At 40.4% G+C, this 23,998-nt stretch overlaps 1 protein-coding gene across 4 annotated transcripts in view; it reads left to right on the forward strand.

Annotated features, from left to right (window-relative positions):
• CACNA2D1 (calcium voltage-gated channel auxiliary subunit alpha2delta 1) overlaps positions 1 to 23,998 on the forward strand; it is a 1,206,813-nt gene that overhangs the window by 1,118,463 nt on the left and 64,352 nt on the right. For all 4 annotated transcript variants that reach the window (XM_073551318.1, XM_073551320.1, XM_073551319.1 and 1 more), the window contains 2 exons: positions 627 to 713; positions 9,994 to 10,061. In XM_073551318.1, the coding sequence (XP_073407419.1) occupies positions 627 to 713; positions 9,994 to 10,061 (155 nt within the window). The remainder of the gene's footprint in view (positions 1 to 626; positions 714 to 9,993; positions 10,062 to 23,998) is intronic.

The raw sequence follows: 23,998 nt of genomic DNA on the forward strand, positions 1-23,998 counted from the left end.
CTGTCGACACTCGGATCGGAGTGTGTGGCTGCATAGAATACATGCAGCCGCACACTCCGGTCCCGCGTGCCGGTGGTAGTGCCGGGTATTGATGCGAAGACTCACAGGAGTTTCTCACATCACACTCACAAGTGTGACCCCGGCCTTACAAAAACAAACAGCACAGTTGTACTGCTCTGTGTGAGTCACATATAGAAATTAATGAGATACACCAATAGCTTAGCTTGCTTTGCCCTGCTGTTTCCGTAACTTCCATTCTTTTTTATAGGAGGTATGCAATCAGCATAGCACAGCTGCACACAGTCATTTTTGTAACCCCACTTATAGGGGAAGGGACATAGAAGCAGCTATTCTCATCTCAGCCATGAATATCGAAATGCAAATCGCACATTAACAGTTTCATTATGTTTTCAGGTTGTTTGCACAGTGTTTAGGTGAAAATTCTCCAGTTGATTTCTATTCAGATGAAAGTTTTGTGATTTATAAGAGATATAATCCAGCTTTCCAGCAAGAGAGCCTTCCTTCCTTTTACTTTTCTTGTTACACATGACACGTCGTACAAAGCCAACTATAAAATGCCTTCCTGTCATTTCGGTCTAAGTGCTTTTTGCCTCTTTTTTTTCTAGAATCTGGGTTTGCTACTTTTGAAAATGGAATAATGGTGAGCAAGGCAGTGGAAATAACCATTGATGGTAAACTGCTCAAGCCTGCAGGTAAGTCGTACCACATGTGCAAAATTAAGATTTTACTACACCTAAAATGATACAGGTTGCATGGCGCTGAGAAAGAAATCTTTATTTGAAGACCTGGGATGCTACTATACTGTATGTATAGTTTGTGATCAATAGAATAATTGAAAATTCAGCTTTTTTTAAAAGGAAGCTATAATCAGAAATTACCTTTTGTATTAATTAGATTTTTGTATTACATGTATGTTTAAAAAAAACTTTTGGTATTTTTTAATTCATATCATGATCTTGCAATTTTCACACTGGCCACTAGGGCATTTTTAAACTCATACTTTCTATCCTTTTAGGAAGATTTCAGCAGGCTCCTTATCATCAGACTCAGGATTACAATGACAGGTAACACTCCATATACAGCAGAAAACAGAGAATCCACCAATCACAATAAGCGATGTCACAGCTGACCCTGCTCCTCCTCCCTTCACAATGACCTTTGCACGTGCTCATTAGATGCTTCAGTGCAAAAGATGGGGTCAGTTAATTGTGGCTAATGTGCATGTATTGTTGAAATCAAAAAGAATAACCATTTAGAGTTGCAGTAGAAGTTGACCGCAATGGCCAGTGTGAAAATTACAAGATTGCAAATGTTTTTTTTTTTTTTATAAAGATCATGATATGAAAAAGAATATTTCCCACATTGAACAAAAGAAAATACATGGAACACACAAACCTTATTAAAAATTGGTCATATACTGATGATAGCTTCCTTTTTAACCCTTTAAAGACCTGTGATGTAGATTTTTGTTGTAGGTCACTTAGGTAAGTGGGAAGCTGGCTCAGGAGATGAGCTGGCTTCATATCAGGCAGAGGCTTGCTGAAGACATGCATAATTGCCATGTTAGGCCACATGCCCACATTGAGTATTTGGTGCGTTTCTTACCGCAATATTTGTAAGCCAAAACCAGGAGTGGGCGAAAAGTGCAGAAGTCGTGCAAATGTTTTTATTATGCTTTTCCTCTGACCGTTCCACTCCTGGTTTTGGCTTACAAATACTGGGGTAAAAAACTCACCAAATACCCAATGTGCACATGGCCTTAGGCTACAGCCACAACATCAGTAGTCAGTATTTCACATCAGTATTTGAAAGCCAAAACCCGGAGTGGATCAAACATGCAGAATTGGTGCACTTGTTTCTATTATACCATGTCCTCAGATTGTTCCTCACCTGGTTTTATATTGCAAATGCTGAGAAAAAATACTGAACATGTGCTGATAGTGTAGCCATAGCTTTAGGCTGGAGACACACTAGCGATTTTAAAATTGGTCCAATTTTGATGCAGGAGTCGGACGAGTGTAATGCAAGTGTCACGCGAGTACAATCCGTTTGTTCACACCTAGCATCCGATTTACATCCAAATGCAGTGCGATTGCTATCCAATTGCATTGCAATTTTAACATGTGCATTTACATACAGCAATTCTCTGTCATTTACACATCATTTTTAAAGGAAATATTTGTCAAAACACACATACACACGCATATATTACATAGAAGAAAAACCAGCAATTCATGTGCGCGTACTGTAGAATCACACTGACAGGTTAGAAGAGAATAGATAGAATAGATATATACACAAAGAATGGATAGATATATAGATGTCAGTGACACATATACATACTGGGTGTGTGTGTATATATGTATTTATATTACATAGATATCATCTGCCGTGTTCTGAAAAAATCACTGCAGTAGCCGAGAGGATAGGAAAAATGGATTACACATAGTACATACAAATGGAATAGGTAGATATATAGATGTCAGTGACAAATACAATTAGTACAGTGTGTGTGCAAATTACTGGACATGTATTTAATTATTAAAAGATTAGTTTTCAGACAAAAATGGTGTGGGCTCCTGCACAATTTTCGTAACCAGCACTGGGAAAGCTGATGGCTGAGGGACAATGTTTATAGCCTGGGAAGGGGTAATACCCATGGAGCTTCCCAGGCTATTAATATCAGCTCACAACTGTATGCTTAGTCTTTACTGGCTATTAAAATGGGGACCCTAAAAAAAGATGTAGGGACCCCCTATATTTAATAACCAGCAAAGGCTATGCAGACAGCTGCGGACTGATATTAATAACCTAGGAAGAGGCCATGGATACTGCCCCCTCGGGCTAAAAATATCATCTCTCAGCCGCCCCAGAAAAGGCGTATCTCTAAGATGTGCAAATTTTGGCACTTAGCCTCACTCTTCTCACTAGCCCTGTAACGGTGGCAAGTGGGGTAATATTTTGTGGGGTTTGTCACCTTTGTATTGTCAGGTGACATCAAGCCCCAAGGTAAGTAAATGGAGAGGCGTCAATAAGATGCCTATCCATTACTAATCCTATGTTTGTATGGTAAATAAAGACACAGCCAGAATAGAGTCCTTTAATTGGAACAATTACACAGACTCCTTTAATAATCTTAATTAAACTATACTTGCAAACTCTCCGATTTCCTGCGAAGCCCTTGATCTCCTGTAATGAAAGTGACATAATAAAACAACAATATACCATACCTGCCCGTCTTTCTTTCCCACACCGTAATCCGTAATATCTGGGGGAGAAATAGTTTTCAACCTGGACGGTGCCAAGATGCAACTGTCCCGGCTGAAAACCAATGATGAATGAGCTGCTGGGAGCGCAGTGACTAGCGGTGATGTCACTGAGACTGCGCTCCCAGCCGGCTTGAACTGGGGTGACCTCTGGACTGTGGGAACATGCCAATGATGAGGTCACTGCAGTTCAAGCTCAGTGTCTTCACAGCAGATCACCGTGAGAATTTTTCACAAAAACTTCACAAGGGGATTTAAGTTAACTTCACACAATGAGTATTTAGCCTGTTTTTTAGGCTGCTTATTTTCATTGTGCAAAACACGCAGCGTCTTACAGTTCCAGCACAGTGAATGGGATTTATAGAAATCTTGTGCCAACTGTACTTTTTTTACGCAGTGTAAACTGACCTGTGGTATGTGTTTGAAATCTGCAACATGTCAGTTTCTCTTCTGGGTGCATTATAGTGTATTTCTGCATTGGAAACACACTAAAAATGCATGTAAACCACACACAATCATATCGTTAAAGTTTTGTCAAATCAAGTACCAAAATTAAAGCAATTTTTTTAAAATATGACCAAAAAGAGACAAAAACATCAAAAACGAGATTAAAACTCATGCAAAAGGAACACTTCAAAACATAATGGAACAAAAATGCAAGCAACCTCATTTAGCGAAGAGGTGCAGAAATCCTGCAGAACATCTGCAACATCAAAAACTCAACAACAAAGCTCATTGTGGAAACATAGTTTCAGGGCTCATTCCCACTTGCGATGAAATTGGACGAATGCAATCCGATAAAAAATTGAATTTGATCCAATGTTCTTGTATGATTGTGTCTTCATCTGTGTTTTTTTTCCAGCTCAGATCGGATCACGATCGGACTGGAAAAAAGTCGTAGCATGCTTTGATTGTAATTGTAATTCAGATTGCATTCCATAATAGAAGTCAATGGGTGCGAGAAAAAAATCACACAACAATCGGTCCATGCGAGTGGTGTCAGATTTTTACACACCGATTGCATTTGAAAAGCCAGCAATTCATATGCGGGTGCAGTAAAATCACACTGACAGATTAGAATAGATAGAATAGATATATACACATAGAATACATATATATACAGTGAGGAAAAGAAGTAGTTGGTCAGTCACCAATTGTGCAAGTTCTCCCACTTAAAAAGATGAGAGACGCCTGTACCTGACATCATAGGTAGACCACAACTATGAGAGTCAAAATGAGAAAACAAATCCAGAAAATCATCTTGTCTGATTTGGCAAGATTTATTTTGCAAATTATGGTGGAAAATAACTATTTGGTCATTAAAGGGAACCTGTCACCCCCCCAAGCATTTTTAAGTAAAGGAGCCACCTTGTGCAGCACTAATGCTGCATTCTGTCAATATGGCTCTTTTACTTAGCATCCCTTCCACCGCAGAAATAATTGTTTTTAAAATTGGTCAAAAATACCTGAATTTTGACAGGGGGGCAGGTCTTTCCCCCTCTGACAGATGCCTCGCATCCTTCAGTCATTTCTTTCTTCAGTATTTGGTGCCGCCTCCTCAGCTTCTTTTGAAATACTGGCATCTGCGCTGTACTATATCTTCTTGGGCATGCGCAGTTAGCGCTGCCTGTGCTCACATCACATCCCAGCCTTCCTATCACGCGGCCAGAGATCCCGCCCCGCAGTCGCTTATGATTTATTCACACTGCGGGGCTGGGAATCTTGGGCATGCGCAGTAGTTCTCTGCGTCTCTCATTTTAAAAACAATTATTTCTGCGATGGAAGGGATGCTAAGTAAAAGAGCCACATTGACAGAATGCAGCATTAGTGCTGCACAAAGTGGCTCTTTTACTTAAAAATGCCTGGGGGGTGACAGGTTCCCTTTAAAAAAGTTCATCTCAATATTTTGTTATATATCCTTTGTTGGTAATGACAGAGGCCTCTATCATCCTTTAAAGTGGGTGAACTTGCACAATTGGTGGCTGACTAAATACTTTTTCCCCACTGTCGATGTCAGTGACAGACACAGATATATATGTATTTATATCACATGGATAGATAGATGAAAAGCCAGTAATTCAGCAGCCGCGGTAGTGAAAAATAACAGCAGGAGCCGACAGGATAGAAGAAATGGATTACATACAGTCAATACAAATGGAACAGGTTGATATATAGATGTCAGTGACAAATACAATTAGTACAGTGTGTGCAAATTACCGGACATTTAATTTAAAAAAGATTATTTTTTTGGAAAAAAATGGCATGGGCTCCATCGAAATTTTTGTAACCAGCTGAGGGAAAGCCGATGGCTGGGGGCAGATGCTTATAGCCTGGTAAGGGGGTAATACCCATGGAGCTTCACAGGCTATTAATATTATCTAACAGCTGTACTGTATACTTAGCCTTTACTGGCTACTAAAATGGGGGACCCTAAAAAAATGATGAAGGGTCCCACTATAATAAATAGCCAGCAAAGGCTATGCAGACAGCTGCTGGCTTATATTAATAGCCTTGGAAAGGGCCATGGATACTGGCCCCTCGGCTAAAAACATCAGTTCTCAGATGCCCCAGAAAAGGTGCATCTGTAAGATGTGCCAATTCTAGCACTTAGCCTTGCTCTACAGGGCAATGGGGTAATAGTTGTGGGGGTTGGTGTCACCTTTGCCTGGTGACATCAAGCCCCGATGTTAGTAATGGAGAGGCATCAATAAGACGCCCCCATTACTAAACCCATAGTCACATTATAAGAAAAGACTGACACCCAGAAAAAAAGTCATTTAAATGAAAGACTCGGACACCTTTAATAATCTCAATTAAACCATACTTACAAACTCACCTAATTCCAGAAAAGCACTCGATCTCCTGTAATAAAAGTAAAATAATAAAACAATAATATACCATACTTGTCCATCGTTCTGTCCCATGAACTGGGGTGACCTATGTGTGCCTCACTGCTGTCTTGGGGAAACCACTGTTTAGATTTTGTACAAGCATGTTTCAATACTCCAGCATGCACATCTCTTCCCAGGAGGAAAAGCATTTGGCAAAATTTACTCTTGTACCCTGGATCTAGCAGAGTGGCAACCTAGTAGTTAGCACCATTTCTAATCCTAATCCTAATAATATGGGCTTCTTTTTACAGATAGTGTAGCAAGAAGGCTGCGCGGAGTCCCTGGCTGACCTGAGGTGAACTGATGAGAGTGGGAAAAAATTCAGAAACTTTCCCACGCTCATTAGTACATATCTGGTCAGCCGGGGAGGCTTCGCAGAGATGAACTAATTCATTCTGTCAGTGGTTTACAGCAGGCTGGTCGCATTAGCACCGGTCCCGTTGTAAACCACTTAACCTCTTCTAAGGGATTGCAGCGGGAGACCTGACTGACCAGCGGAGAGGTAAGTATGTTGTTGTTTTTTTTGTTTTATTTTTTTACAGGTCTATGGTTTATTTATGAATTAGCAGAGGAATAAAACTGTGTCTTTATTTCATTAAATGAATTTTTAATTAATGTCTGTGTTTTTTTTAACCCTTTAATAGTCTAGGGTTAATAATGGATAGGTGTCTTATTGACAACTCTCCATTATTAATCGGCTTAATGTCACCTTCCAATAGCAAGGTGACATTAACCCATTAATATTAACCCATTAGCCACCCCTACAGAGAAATGAGAAAAAAGAGGCTTAGTGCCAGAAAAGGTGCATCTTATAGTTACTCCTTTTTTGGGGTGTCTGAGGCAGATTTTTGTAGCCGGGGGACAAAAACAATGGTCCCTCTCAAGGCTATTAATACCTGCCCTCACTCACTGGCTTTCCCTCTCTGGTTGTGCATTTACCGTGGGAGCCCACGCATTTTTTTCCAATTAATTAACCCCTTTATTTAACACTTAGATGTCCCAAATTTTACACATAAACCAAACCCTAATCTAATGATTAGTCAAAGAAATATAAAAAAGTAAATTAAATGAAATGGTTTACTGTATGTAAACCATGTGTCATTTCATGTCAGGTTTTGGAATGATTTTACCGAAGCTGGCAATTGGTTTAGTGGCTATTCTGCCATGTAGAACTCTATGAAATATAAATATATACAGTACAGACCAAAAGTTTGGACACACCTTCTCATTCAAAGAGCCCTGTCGTTGGGCTCCATTATATGTCCATTTTGCAAGTCTGCGAGAAAATCTCAGCATATGGATGTCATATGGATGCTTACATGCACAAAAAATGGAGCCATGCCTTGACAAAGGATGACATACGGATCACTGTTCAGGGAACATTTCTGCGTATTATGACCATAAAATACGGTCCGTATTTTTATACGTTGGGTCTGACCCCAGCCTTACCCTTGTGAAAATAAAAAAATTGAGGCTAAATTAAAATTTTTGTGTAAAAAAGTTAAATATTCATTTTTTTCCTTCCACATTCCGTTAATTCCTGTGAAGCACCTAAAGGGTTAATAAACTTCTTGAATGTGGGTTTTGAGCACCTTGAGGGGTGCAGTTTTTTAAATGGTGTTACTTTTGGGTATTTTCTGTTATAAAGGCCCTCAAAAGTCACTTCAAATGTGATGTGGTCCTTAAAAAATTTTTTTTGTTAATTTTGTTGTAAAAATGAGAATTTGCTGATCAACTTCCTAACAAAAAAAAGTTTTAAAAATTATGCTTTTCTAAAATATTCATATGGGAAATATTTATTAACTATTTTGTCTGACATAACTCTCTGGTTAAAGGGCATATCAATTGTGGAATTTTCTAAATTTTTTTAAAATTTCAATATTTTCCTAAATAAGTGCAATTCATATCAAGCAAATTTTACCACTGTCATGAGGTACAATATGTTACTAAAAAACATTCTCATAATCTGTTGAAGTGTTCCAGAGTTATTACCTTATAAAGTGACAGTGGTCAGATTTAAAAAAAAAATGAGGCTTGGTCATTAACCTACAAAGTGGCGCAGTCCGTAAGGGGTTAAACCCGTTTTTATTTTGCACTTTAATTTTTCCTTCTCTTCTTCCAAGAGCCATGACTTTTTATTTTTGTTTTCCAATGCCATAACTATGTGAGACTTGTTTTGTTTTTGCAAGACGAGTTGTAGTTTAAAATGACACCATTCATTTTACCAAATACTATAGAGAAAAGTGGTAACAAATTCTAAGTGAGGCGAAATGATGAAACAAAGGCAACTCCAGCAATGTCTTTTTGATTTAGTTTTACAGTTATCATTGTGCAATTAAAAATACACTGAAGCAATATAACGATACTTAACGATATTGATTTTTTTTCTTAAAAATTCTGAATTTTGTAAAAATAAAATTTGATCATTGCATCATTTTTTGACACCTATAACTTTTCTATTTTTCTGTCGAAAAACAGCTTGAATTCTTGTTATGTCGTAGGGGATGGGGAAAAAGGGGTTATTCAAACTTTTATGTTTTAATTGAATATATATATTTTTACTTTTTTAAATTTATATTTCTGTCTTTTGAATCTGTGTTCATTTGGCCATTTGTACGATGTACTACAATTTATCAGTGTTTCAGTAAGTAGTACAAATAACGATTTCCTATCAAGCCCAGCCATAGGCTAGACCTCATAGGAGCACCAGTGTGGAGGTAATGGGAGCTTCAGCAGGCCCCTAGCTGCCATGGCAAATATTCGGCATCTCGCTATTGTGTTGTGAGTCGTAGGTTTGGCCGATGAGCACTGGAGTGGCCTCCTCATTGGAATCGCACCACTTAATTGGTTAAACAGCAAAGATTGGATCTTGCCTCTTTATTATACGATATTCAACCATGTATGATAAGTTGCTGTTTTATAATTAAATGATGATAATCTAAGATATAACATAGAAAAAATCTATATGGCCAACCAAGTGACTTCATCAGGGTCTGAATAAGCTGCATACATAAATCTCTATAAGTTAGCTGTTGAATATTGCTGGAAGACCATCAGGGAATGACAACTTTCCTGAGCAATTAGCAGTCTCTGAGCAGAGATGGATTTAAACTACCCTTACAAATAATGACTTTCTGGAACATAACAAGAAAATTCTGGCTCCCAGAGTATGAGACGGGTTAATGCAAACGTCATCTGCCCCTCACATTTTGAAGGCCATGGCCATTTGTGCACGCCTTATAATCCATTTGTGCTAGTGAGACTGAGAAATAGTACAGGGATTGAATTGAATGGTGACAGTTAGTGTACTGTGCTCTTAAATATTGCAAAATACAGTTGTAGCAAGACATAAGTAAGTATCTGAGAAAATATAAAAGACCAACATTAATAAAATACAGAAGTTTTTTATTAAGCCACCTTATCCCCTTTGCACTTCTTGAAAAGCACATTGACCATTCATTCAGGCATTAAAAAAACTGTACATTTTTTCTTCTAGAATATTTATGACCATGCTTTTTGAGCTCTTGAGAATGTGGCCTATCAGTATGTGTCCAACCACAGCTATTTATTGGACACATCTTCACACTAGAATCCTACTGGGTGGGTTACAGTTAATAATTGGTTTTCACAGCTAGAAAAAGATGCACAAACCCTTTTTGTATATACGTTTTTTTGACAATTAAAGAGTACATTGTTCACAAAAAAAGTGAAAAACTGCAAAATGCTGTCACGCTTTCCCAGAATAATTATGTGGTAGGTCGCTCTTAAAATAATAGTCACTAAACATCAAGAATGTTATGTATTTTTTTTTTCAGTTGTTGGAGTAAAGATAGATTATCAAAGTTGGATGGATAATTTTACAACTGCTACCGCCAAAGATCCGGTAAGATTTTGTCTGTATGTAATTGCATACTAAAACCAAAAATATAACATCCTTCACTATTGAGTTTGATCTTTAAACATCATGTTATATAATACAAAGGAAATGTGTTAAAGGGAACCTATGAAATCCTCTGATAGTCCCCAACTGCTACTGTATAAATGAAAATTTCTTAAATCCTAGAAGGTGCTTTACATTGATTACTAATGCTGCAATCTTCGGAGAATAGTCATTTATTTTACTATTGATATAAAGTGATATGCAGTTGGTCTTATCAACTTTCAATATATCTATCAAACCTTCTGTAATATGATCACTATAAATTTAAAACTCAAAATAGAAAAACTACTTGGAGCTTTTTAAAACAAATGCCATTAGTAGAGCAACAGAGCAGTATTAAAAAGCTGTGGTGTTATAAGCAGAGATACTCTCCCAAATGCTAATTCAGGCTCTGAATTAAAACATTATAAAACCAGTAAAAAAGAAGATGATCTCTCTGAAAGAATCATAGAATCATAGAATCGTAGAGTTGGAAGGGACCTCCTGGGCCATCTGGTCCAACCCCCTGCTCAAAGCAGGATTCGCTAAATCATCCCAGTCAGATGTCTGTCCAGCCTCTGTTTGAAGACTTCCATTGAAGGAGAACTCACCACTTCTCGTGGCAGCCTGTTCCACTCATTGATCACTCTAACTGTCAAAAAGTTTTTTCTAATATCTAATCTGTGTCTCCTCCCATTCAGTTTCATCCCATTGCTTCTAGTCTTTCCTTGTGCAAATGAGAATAAAGTTGATCCTTCTACAATGTGACAGCCCTTTAGATATTTGTAGACAGCTATTAAGTCTCCTCTCAGCCTTCTCTTTTGCAAACTAAACATTCCCAAATCCTGCAACCTTTCCTCATAAGACAGGGTTTGCAGACCGGTCACCATTCTGGTCGCTCTTTTCTGAACTTGCTCCAGTTTGTTGATGTCTTTTTTAAAATGTGGTGCCCAAAACTGGACACAATATTCCAGATGAGGTCTGACCAAAGAGGAGTAGAGGGAAATAATGACTTCACGTGATCTAGACTGTATGCTTCTGTTAATACATCCTAGAATTGCATTTGCCTTTTTTGCTGCTGCATCACACTGTTGACTCATATTCAGTCTGTGATCTATTAGTATACCCAAGTCTTTTTCACATGTGCTGTCACTTAGCCCTATTCCTCCCATTCTATATATGCTTTTTCCATTTTTATTGCCCAGATGTAGTACTTTGCATTTCTCCCTGTTAAAAACCATTCTGTTAGTTGCTGCCCACTTCTCCAGTTTATTTAAATCTTTTTGAATCCTCTCTCTCTCTTCTCTAGTATTAGCTATCCCTCCTAGCTTTGTGTCATCAGCAAATTTAATCAGTTTACCCTCAATTCCTTCATCTAAATCGTTGATAAAGATGTTGAACAATACAGGGCCCAGGACAGAGCCCTGTGGTACCCCACTTGAGACATTCTTCCAACTGGATGTGCAGCCATTTACGACCACTCTTTGGGTCCGATCACTAAGCCAGTTATGAATCCACCTAACAGTTGCCTTGTCCATTCCATACTTAATCATTTTTTCAATAAGGATTGTATGAGAGACTTTGTCAAATGCTTTGCTGAAGTCAAGATATACTATAGCTACAGCATTTCCTTGATCCACCCAATCAGTGATACCGTCATAGAAGGAAATTAAGTTAGTCTGACATGACTTATTAGTTACAAACCCATGCTGACTCAGTTTAATCACTTCATTCTTATCCAGGTATTGACATACATGTTGTTTAATAATTTGTTCAAAGATCTTTCCTGGTATAGAAGTCAGACTCACCGGCCTATAGTTGCCTGGGTCCACCTTCTTCCCTTTTTGAAGATAGGAACAACATTTGCTCTTCTCCAGTCTTCTGGCACTTCTCCTGTTCTCCAAGAATTTTCAAAGATTATAGAGAGGGGTTCAAAAATTTCTTCTGCTATCTCCTTCAGTACTCTGGGGTGTAATTCATCTGGACCTGGAGACTTGAATTCATTTAGGCTAGCTAAGTGTTTCCTCACTATCTTTCTGTTTATAGATATCCTGGATTCTTCTATTCCCTTAATAGGACAGCGAATAACAGTTGATGTTACATTTCGTTTCTGAAAGAAAACAGATGCAAAATAGGAATTTAAAAGTTCAGCCTTCTCAACATCCTGTCTTACCATTTCATCATTTTCATCCTGTAAAAATCCTATAGCATCTTTGACTTTTCTTTTACTTTTGACATATCCCCAAAATCCTTTATTATTGCTTTTGACATCTCTTGCAAGCCTCAATTCATTTTCAGCTTTAGCTAATCTGATTTGTGCCCTGCAGGTTCTGCAGACAGCATTATATTCTTCTTTAGATATGCCTCCCTCTTTCCATTTTATAAACATTTTTTTCTTCCTTTTTAGCATGTGCTTAAGTTCTGTGTTCATCCATCCTGGTTTCCTTAACTACTTCCTATTCTTCCCTCTTTTCGGAATTGTTAACAACTGTGCTTTGAGAATTTCATTTTTCAAGATTTCCCATCCTTCCTGGACATTTTTGTCTTTAAGGATATCCAGCCATTGGATCCCTCCAATTCTCTTTCTGAATCCCTTAAAATCTGCCTTTCTGAAATCTAACCTTGACGTCCGAGTCTTCACAGGTCTTCCGCCTCTAGTTATCCAAAATTCTAAAATAGCATGGTCGCTACCTCCTAGGGTCCCAGCCACTTTTACCTCCTCAACCATTTCCTCCCTGTTTATAAGGATTAGATCCAAGGTAGCAGTTCCCCTTGTTTTCTCCCTTACCTTTTGGAAGATAAAGTTGTCAGCAAGAGAGGATAAGAATTTCCTTGACCTGTTAGTTTTGCCTGAGAGAGATTCCCAACAAATGTCTGGATAGTTGAAATCTCCCATGACAACTATGTCATATTTTTTGGAGAACTTGGCCATTTGATGCATAAAGAGTTCATCCATAGCTTCAGCTTGCACAGGCGGCCTGTAGTAAATGCCTACAATGGTGTCCTTTCCATTGTTCTGTCCTTGTATTCTTACCCAAACAGTTTCCACAGAACTCCCAGTCTCTGAAGCTTCAATCTCTGTGCAGATATACGCGTTTCTAACATACAATGCGACACCCCCTCCTCGTTTATCAAGTCTGTGTCTTGCAAATAAGTTGTATCCTTCTAGTCTTGTATTCCAATCATGTGTATTGTCCCACCAAGTTTCAGTGATTCCAATGACATCATATTTCTTTTCCTGTGTTAGTAGTTCCAATTCTCCTTGTTTGTTGCCCATGCTTTGTGCATTAGTATAGAAACATTTTAGTTTGTGATTGGTTTCTCTTTCTCCAATATTTTTATTAATTAGATTCTTTCGTCTTTGTTCTTCCTTTCCACTTCTAATAGCAGAGTTCTCAATAGCATTTGTCAGGTGTATGGCTTTTTCTGGTCTTTTGCTTCCCTTCCCATGTTGTTCTAGTTTAAAGCTCTCCTTACAAGTGTAGCAAGGCGACTTCCAAATACATGCTTACCAGTCTTCGTAAGGTGCACCCCATCTCTAGCAAGTAGTCCATCGTATAAGTAGTTCACTCCGTGATCCAGAAATCCAAATCGTTGCTGACGGCACCATCGACGTAGCCAGTTGTTCACCTGCAGAATCTTATTCCACCTCCTTGTTCCATGGCCATCCACTGGGAGGATGGAAGAGAAGACCACCTGCGCTCCCAGTTCTTTCACTTTCTTGCCTAAGTTTTCAAAGTCTCTGCAGATGGTTTCCAGGTCGTTTCTTGCAGTGTCATTTGTCCCCACATGTAGTAGCAGGAATGGGTAGTCATCTGTAGGTCTGAAGAGTCCTGATATCCTGTCAGACACATCTTTAATTTTTGCACCTGGAAGACAACACATTTCTCTTGAAGTTATATCCGGTCTGCAAATAGCGGCCTCAGTTCCTCTCAACAGGGAATCCCCCATGACCACCACTCTCCGTTTCTTCTTCACAACATTTTTCTTTCTCCATCCAGGAGGACTCTGAAGGCGTACAAGGTTGCTGCTTGTTGGCAAAGTCTTATCCTGATGTATTTCTTCATTGTTTTCCTGCGTGAGAGCCTGGTACTGGTTTCTGAGCAGTATGGGTGCTGACTGCCTCCTGATCCTCCTGCTTCTCTGGGTCACATGTCTCCATTCCTCTGTTTCTTCAGGTGCACTTCGAATTTCTTCTCTTTCTGTAACATGAAGAGATAATTCTGCTCTGTCCAAGAACTCTTCACCTTCCTTAATGATCTTCAACGTAGCTAACCTCTCTTCGAGATTTTGCAACTTTTCCTCCAACAGGGACACAAGCTTGCATTTGTGGCATGTGAAGTTTGGCTTTTCCACTGGTAAGTCTGTGAACATGTAGCAAGAAATGCAGCTCACCAAATGGCTCCTGGCCTCTTCCATCTTGAGATTTCTTAAAAACGATGAAAGATGAGCCCAAATTCGCTCGCCGATAGGCGCGCGGTTTTTCCGATTTCCTCTTTTCAGCTGCAACGGCCAAAACCCAGTGATCGTTGAGCTCGCGGAGACTCTTCACTTATCCCAGAAGGCACTGGGAATATGCAAATGATCTCCTCAAGACTCTTCCCCTGGTTTCCAGGGAAAGTTATCCTTGGATCACAGTCCAAATAGCCTAGGTCAATTACTCCAGTTTTAGCATTAACAAGTAGCTTCCAATACATAAGCCATAGCCATGCTTCAGTGTTGTTATTTGTTGCTTTCACGGGTGTCATTTAATTGGAATCTCAGCGAATATATTCAATTAAGTATGGTAAAAAGACACTGCATAGGAGAATATCAGTATAGCCCTTGAGAATGCTTGTTTTGGCGAAACCAGTTAGTCAGAATAACAATCACACCAGACACTTATATTGGCATGCTGTTTTCATCTGTTTTCGTAATTTTAGCAAATAAGGTAGAAGTGGAACCTGTTTATACAGACCTATGCAGTATGTTTTCTTATCATAGTTAATTTGATACACTCTCTAGTGCAGTGTTCCCCAACTCCAGTCCTCAAGAGCCACCAACAGGTCATTTTCAGGATTTCATTAGTATTGCCCAGGTGATGGAATTATTGCCTGTGCAGGTACTGCAATTATCACCTGGGCCTTACTAAGGAAATCCTGAAAACATGAACTGTTGGTGGCTCTTGAGGACTGGAGTTGGGGAACCCTGGTCTAGTGAGACAACACCTTTGAGAGGAGAGACCTGGAAACAATACACTGAATTATTTTCCAACCATAGAATGCAAGGATCTGACTTTGAGTCTACCTGACACCTATAGTCTCTGTAGTTGAAGAAATTAATGCCAATTCTGAACACTAAGACTAGAGTCTTAGGTCACAGGGATAATTTAAAGTGGTGAGGACATTTAGAGAGATGATCTTTTATAAAATTTCCTATGGTGTTTTAATGCTGAGTGTGAACTATCCCTTGAAAAAATATCTCTGCTTTTGACTGACATTATGGCTTGTTAACACTGTATATGAACTAACACTTGGTCAGCTGATAGGATCTGTTTTAATGAGCTGTTTTAATAAGGTTCTGAAAATGCTAATGAGGCAGGAATAATTCTGGAGGGCACCTCTTTCCCCGGAACTCATGCTTTGGATATTCTAATCCTGACTCTCTGGGTATGATTGCCAGCCAGCATAAAGCACTCATTTTGGCAGGACAATTATGCAGACTGTTAGGCAGTGACTGGTGTTATATGCGAGGGTCCCCATGTGTCATGCAGGATGCACAAAGAAGCATATGCAGGCCGTGGGAGTGCATTGCAGTCACAGGCCTAGCTGTGATTGCAATGCAGAATAAAAGTGAATGATTGTCCTTGGGCAAGCTATTTGTCAAAGGCAGATTTAAGAAAACCTGCTCTGGGCTTTTATTTTTGAAACAGACTACAGGATGGTAGTTGGGCAGTCCGCTTCATTCCCGGCTGGGTTTTCCACAGGGTTCTTGTAAAAAACCCTGAAGCAGAGGGTTGGGTGTGTCCGTTTTGGTTTTGCAAGCATGCAGAGCAGAAGGCTCTGTAGAACCAACCTATGTAAAGCAACACAGAGACAAGCAGAGCCAATAGGAATGGCACCCCTCAGCGTACACTGCGGTGCAATCACTCATGGCAACTGGTCCTGGTTATGGACTATTGTTCTCTGGCTGTGATCCAAGGATACTGTATTCTGTTTATGTTGTGAGTTTGGACATTAAACTATGTTTACTTTGAATTTTGCTGGGTCACTGCCTGTCTGTCACATTGCACAAGACCCACTGCACTACATATGGTTGGATAATGTGGACAGTGTGATCTGAGGCATACCCCAAAGCATGATGAATGTCAGTGATTAGGCATGCAATGCTGCAGCCCAAGCCTGACGACAAGATGGACAAAGCTTTTGAAGCAGTTGGTCCTCACTCAGCAATGGCAGCAAGAGCAGCACCAGCAGCAGCTGCAGTATCAGCAGCAGCAGCAGGAGCAGCAGCAATGGAAGCAGGAGCTTCATAATCAGCAGAAGCTATGAAAAGAAATCCAGAAAAGAGGGGTTAAATCAATAAAATTCACCACTAAAAAGGTGTACTCCAAATAGAACTATGCAAACTGAAGACAAAGGAGTACAAATACCCATATAAAATATTAATTTTATTTCATGACAATAGACACAATCCAAAAATATAAAAATAAAAAAATTATTACATAAAAATTCCAAAGTGAAGGACACATGACCATAGATCTTACACATTCACAGAATTATATGGACCTGGAATTCAGAGATTATAGAACTTTCATAACAATATAATCCATATATATACCTATTATAACACTATCATAGTGCTGGGCACTCACAAAAATAGATATGGGTATTGTCAGCTCCAATGTAATTATATCACCATAGATATGGCCCCATAAAAATCCTAAAAGTTGCCAAAAGAACAAACCCAGCACAAAATAGAATCTCACCCAAGTTGGTCCCAGTAAATGGTCAGAACATGCAGCCCCAATGCGTGTTTCGCGAGGGCTTCCTCATGGGGCTGCAAGTTCTGACCATTTACTGGGACCAACTTGGGGCTGGATAAACTGTTACGGTTCTGCAGCACAGGACTAGGCTAGGAGGGGGAAACTGACCCTGCACTGCAGCTAGGCTGGTACCTTATGATGGAGTGGGCGACCGATTCCTTGTGAATAGACCCACCGACGATTCTAGGCTAATCTCAAGCAAAGACCTATACATAGGGGGAAGGGGTCCCTGAAAGATATAAGGGCTGGGTACAAAAACGGGTCACCTCCTAACAGAAAACACAAAGAAGGCTTTAGAAGCAAATGGAAAACAGAAACTGAGGCTCGTGGAACCAGAGGTCCCAGAACTGCACTAATTAAACACACAGAGAGCAAAGCAAGGCTACAAGCCAGACTTCCAGTGGATTAACACTGTTGTCCAGCAAGGAATGAGAGACAGGTGCAGATTAATAAAGGGTGATGCAATCACCTGACCAAAGGCAAATCCAGCACCAGGGGAAAAAGTCCAGCAGCCAAAACACTACAAGAAAATGGTGGATAGTCACAAACTGAGCAGATTCTAACAGACAGGAGCTGGCTGAGAGCAGTGGTGCTTCAGCTGAATGCTGATCTGGTGCCTTACTCTGCTGCATGGTGCATTGTCAGCAGAGAAAGCTAAGTGTTGTTGGTCTTACCTTGTCTGTTATCTTTCCTTGGTGTTATATTAGTGCAGCGGTGGGACCAGTGTCCACACTTACCAATTCCCTATTGAGGGATAAGTGCAGGGCAAGTGAGGGCTTAGGTATCCTGCTCAGCGACAGGTTGAAAGAACCTGTATAGGGATGTCAGGGAGATCAGGGCACATCCTTAGGAGAGTGCAGGAGGTGTCCCTTTCCCCATTCCCTATAGCAGGGCCCATCATTGTAATTGTGTCCCCGGTGTTCCCTTGTTTGTCCAGTTGTTTTGGTGACCAACCAATCATCGGGTCGCGTCACCCAGGGCCAGTCACATATCATGACAAGAAGAGATGGAAGCTGCAGATATGAAGACATGAAAGCTCCTCACAATGCATGGAGGTCTCAATTCAAAGTCTATTACCCAAAGATTGTATACCAACACAAAGGAGGGTGGTGGAGGCTTGATAAGCACCCCAACCACCATCACGGATGAAACAAGGAGTATCCAGGAATACATAAGAAAAATGGTACCAAAAGATGAGATGCTTAGAGAAAGCCTAAGGCAGCAACAAAAAATGGAACTGGAAGGAAGGGAACATGAAGTGCAATGGCAAGACAAGCCACTGCATGGGATGTGCCATCAACAGATAATGGAGGTGGCTTACATGGAGAAATCCTACCAGTGGCTAGAGAAAGCTGGACTCTGAGACAGCACTGAGGCACCAACTATAGCGGCACTAAGGACCAGTTCCATAGAAGAATGAATATACCACACAAGACAAGACCCAAGGTGCAGACTATACAAAGAAACCTCAGAAACAGATAAACACATAGTGGCAGGATGCAAAATACAAGCAGGAACAGCATATACCGAACGTCACAACCAAACAGGAATTGTATACTGGAACATCTGCCCAGCATATAGGCTAAGTCCCCCTAAGTCCAGGTGGGAGACCCCAGAGAAAGTGGTGGAAAATGAAAGGGCTAAAAGCCTGTGGAACTTCAAGATCCAGATGGATAAGCAGGTGTTGGCTAATGAACCAGACACTGTGATAGTAGACAAGCATCACAAGACAGCAATGAATGAGACAAGCATCACAAGACAGCAATGATAATAGATGTGGCAGTGCCAAGTGACAGTAACATCAGAAAGAAGGATTATGAGAAGCTGGAGAAATACCAGGGCCTCAAAGGAGAACTGGAGAAGATGTGGAAGGTAAAGGCAGCAGTGATTCCAGTGGTGATAGGAGCACTTGGAGCAGTGACCCCTAAGTTGGAAGAACGGCTACAACAGATCCCAGGAGCAACATCTGAGCTCTCTGTCCAGAATTGCGCAATACTGGGAACAACTAAGATGCCGCGCAGAACCCTCAAACTCCCAGGTCTCTGGTAGAGGACCCGAGAATGAGGAAGGACAAAAAAGACCATCCCCAGTGGGGGTGAGAAGGACATTTTTTTATATATATATACTACGGTTCAAAAGTTTGGGGTCACCCAGACAATTTTGTATTTTCCATGAAAACTCATACTTTTATTAATCAAATGAGTTGCCAAGTTGATTTAAAATCTAGTCCAGATATTGACAAGGTTTGAAAAAAAGATTTTTATTTGAAATAATAATTCTGTCCTTCAAACTTTTGCTTTTGTCAAAGAATGCTCCCTTTGCAGCGATTACAGCATTGCAGACCTTTGGCAATCAAGCAGTTAATTTGCTGAGGTAAACTGGAGAAATTTCACCCCATGCTTCCAGAAGCCCCTCCCACAAGTTTGTTTGGCTTGATGGGCACTTTTTGCGTATCATACGGTCAAGCTGCTCCCACAACAGCTCAATAGGGTTGAGATCTGTTGACTGTGCTGGCCACTCCATTACAGAGAGAATACCAGCTGCCTGCTTCTTCCCTAAATAGTTCTTGCATAATTTGGAGGTGTGCTTTGCATCATTGTCCTGTTGTAGGGTGAAATTGGCTCCAATCAAGCACTGTCCACAGGGTATGGCATGGCATTGCAAAATGGAGTGATAGCCATCCTTATTCAAAAATCCCTTTAACCTTATACAAATCTCCCACTTTACCAGCACCAAAGCAACCCCTGACCTTCACATTACCTCCACCATGCTTGACAGATGGCGTCAGGCACTCTTCCAGCATCTTTTCAGTTGTTCTGCACCTCATAAATGTTCTTCTGTGTGATCCAAACCTCAAACTTGGATTCGTCTGTCCATAACACTTTTTACCAATCTTCCTGTGTCCAATGTCTGCGTTCTTTTGCCCTTATTAATCTTTTCCTTTTATTAGCCAATCTCAGATATGGCTTTTTCTTTGCCACTCTGCCCTGAAGGCCAGCATCCAAAAGTCGCCTCTTCACTGTAGATATTGACACTGGCATTTCACATGTGCTATTTAATGAAGCTGCCAGTTGAGGACCTGTGAGGTGTCAATTTCTCAAACTACAGACTCTAATGTACTGGTCTTGTTGCTCATATGTGCAGCGGGGCCTCCCACTTCTCTTTCTACTCTGGTTAGAGCTTGTTTGTGCTCCCCTCTGGAGGGAGTAGTACACACTGTTGTACGAAATCTTCAGCTTCTTGGCAATTTTTTTGCATGAAATAGCCTTCATTTCTAAGAACAATAATAGACTGTCGAGTTTCACATGAAAGTTCTTTTTTTTCTGGCCATTTTGAGAGTTTAATGGAACCAACAAATTTAATGTTCCAGATTCTCAACTAGCTCAAAGGAAGGTCAGGTTTATAGCTTCCTAATCAGCCAAACTGTTTTCAGCTGTGCTAACATACTTGCACATAGGTTTTCAAGGTTATTCTAACCATCCATTAGCCTTCTTACACAGTTAGCAAACACTAATAACACTGGAGTGATGGTTGTTGGAAATGGGCCTCTATACACCTATGAAGTTATTGAATTACAAACCAGATGTTTGCAGCTAGAATAGTCATTTACCACATTAATAATGTATAGAATGTGTTTCTGAAACATTTAATGTTGGCTTCATTGGAAAAAACTGTGCTTTGCTTTCAAAAATAAGGAAATTTCTACGTGACCCTAAACTTTTGAATGGTAGTGTATATACTGTATATAATACCAAGCATGAGGTTTAGTAATGAACAGGTGTCAGCCAGATAACCTCATTAATAAAACGGTACCAAAAGAGTTGAATAAAGACATATATACACACACACACACACACACACTCACCAGCCTATGTAAGAGCATTACCATAATTAACCTACATATGCTGTAACAAAACAGCAACTGTCAGAAATCCGCTTGAAATGCAATATCTGTTTTAAAAAAAAAAAAAAAATTAAAAAGGTGACAGCAACATCAGAAAGAAAGAATATGAGAAGCTGGAGCCTCAAAGGAGAACTGGAGAAGAAGTGGAAAGTGAAGGCAACAGTGATTCCAGTGGTGATAGGAGCACTTGAAGCAGTACCCCTAAAGTGGGAAAATGGCTACAACAGATCCGAGGAGCAACATCTGAACTCTCTGTCCAGAAAAGTGCAATGCTGGGAACAACTAAGATTCTGCGCAGAACCCTCAAACTCCCAGGCCTCTGGTAGAGGCCCCAAGATTGAGGAAGGACAAGAAAGGCCAGGAAGTTTTTTTTCTTTTTGTAAAGTGGCAGCTGCACAGGTCATGGAAAGGAGGTACGTGTCCTCCATGTGCCAAACATCAGTGATGTAGGACCCGGAGAAGTAGGCTCCAGCTGTATAGTGCTGAGAGGTGATTTTATGAGCCAGGATTATCGGTCCAAGTTTTAGGAGCAGCTGAAAGAGCTGGGTGGGATCAGCTGCTCACTTACCTCCAATCCAGGTCTTGGATGGTCTGATTTAAGGCAGCTGGGGCTGTCTTACTTGGTCAGTGTGTTTTGCAAGGTGAAGAAGCTTTGCATGTGCTGCTCAGACCTTGCTGGAGTCTGAGAGGAAAAGACTCAAAATTAAACAGCTGAGCCCATGTGTTATATGGACTTGTTATTTTCTAGTTTCTTCAGTGACAACTTTGTTTACCTGGAAGAGGCTGTTTTACTTTGTAAGGCCGGGATCACACTACCGTGTGTGATGCGAGAAACTTGCACAAGTCTCTCGCATCAACACCCGGCGCTGCAGCCGACAATCTGGACCGGAGCTGCAGCTGCATATATTTCTATGCAGCCGCGGCTCCGGTCCTGAGTGCCAACAGCAGTGCCAGGTGTTGATGCGAGAGACTCATGCGAGTTTCCTGCATCACACACTGTAGTGTGATCCTGGACTTACCCTAACAGTTTATGAACTTTTTAACCCTTTAACCCCTGGAGCTTTTTTCGGTTTTGCATTTTTCGCTCCCCTCCTTCGCAGAGCCATAACTTTTTCATTTTTCCATCAATATGGTCATGTGAGGGCTAATATTTTGCAGGACGAGTGGTACTTTTGAACATACACCATTGGTTTTACTATGTCATGTACTAGAAAACGGGAAAAAAATTCCAGTTGCGATGAAATTGCAAAAGAAGTGCAATCTCACACTTATTTATTGTTTGGCTTTTTTTTTTTACTAGGTTCGCTAAATGCTTAAACTGACCTGCCATTATGATTTTCCAGGTCATTACGAGTTCATAGATGCCAAACATGTCTAGGTTCTTTTTTTATCTACAGTAAGTGGTAAAAATTTTTTCCAAACTATGCTTAAAAAAAACTAAAAAATTGCGCCATTTTCCAATGGCTGTAGTGTATCCATTTTTCGTGATCTCAGGTTGGGTGAGGGCTTATTTTTTTGCATGCCAGGCTTCTGTTTTTAATACTATTTTGGTGCAGATACAATCTTTTGATCGCCCGTTATTGCATTTTATTGCATTCTAATGCAATGTCGCGGTGACCAAAAAAAGTAATTCTGGCATTTTCCCTTTTTTCTCACTATGCCATTCAGCGATCAGGTTAATTCTGTTTTTATTGATAGATCCGGCAATTCTGAATGCGGCGATACCGAATATGTGTATGTTTGATTTTATTTTTATTGTTTTATTTTGAATGAGGCAAAAGGGAGGTGATTTGAACTCTTACATTTTTTATTTTTTTATATTTTTAAACACTTTTTTTTTACTTTTGGCATGCTTCAATAGTCTCCATAGGAGACTAGAAGCTGCCACAACCCAATCGGGTTTGCTACATAGAGGCGATGGTGAGATCGCCTCTATGTAGTAGAATTGCTGACATGCTATGAGGGCCGACCACTGGGTGGCTCTCACAGGAATCTAGCACTGACAACCATAGAGGTCTCCCGGAGACCTCTAGTTGTCATGTCGACACACCGGTGACCCGCAATTACATGACACAGGTCAACGGTATGCGTATTTCCATAGTGATTGTCGGAAGTGCTTGTTAAATGCCACTCTCAGATTGTGACAGCAGCATTTAGCTAGCTAATAGCCATGGGTGGATCACAATTCCACCCGAGGCTATTGTGGGCACATGTCAGCTGTTCAAAACAGCTGACATGTCTCGGGAAAGATGTGGGCTCACCGCCAGAGCCCACATCAAAGGAAGGGAGTCCGACATCGGTGTACTATTATGCCAGATGTCGGAAAGGGGTTAATAAACAGCACGCTTGTTGGAATCAGCGAACTAAGTCCCATGTTTGAACCTGCGACTACTGCAGAGCCGATCCCTCACTATATACAGTATATATACACTGTGTTCCAAATTATTATGCAAAAAGAGTTTAGGAGTGATAAGGTTAGAATTTTTTTGCTTGTCATTTAAACTCATTGATGGTGATGTGTGTCAGGGCTCTTTATATCACTGAAAGCAATTGCAGATACCTGTGCAAATTAGTTTGGCAGGTGTGTCCAAATAAAGGCAAGACTACTTAAGAAGGCTGTTTCACATTATTAAGCAGCCTATATTTTTTTGCCAAAATGGGTAAGAAAAAGGATGTGCCGGCTGCTGAGAAGCAACAAATTGTGGAGTATTTAGGTCAAGGCATGACTGCAATCAACATTGCCAAGACACTTCATCGTGATCATCACACAATCAAGAAGTATGTAGCGGATTCCCAGCACACACGTGTGCGTGCTCATAAGGAAAAATTGAGGACTCTTTCCAACAGGCAATTGCATCAGGTTAAAAGAGCAGCTGCAAAAATGCCTTGCCATAGCAGCAGACAAGTTTTTGAAGCTGCTGGTGCCTCCAACGTCCCCCAAACAACAAGATGCGGGGTCCTTCTGAGGTTTGC

Source organism: Dendrobates tinctorius, unplaced genomic scaffold, assembly GCF_039654945.1.
Source record: "Dendrobates tinctorius isolate UK_male_01 unplaced genomic scaffold, ASM3965494v1 ptg000174l, whole genome shotgun sequence".
Classification (NCBI taxonomy): domain Eukaryota; kingdom Metazoa; phylum Chordata; class Amphibia; order Anura; family Dendrobatidae; genus Dendrobates; species Dendrobates tinctorius.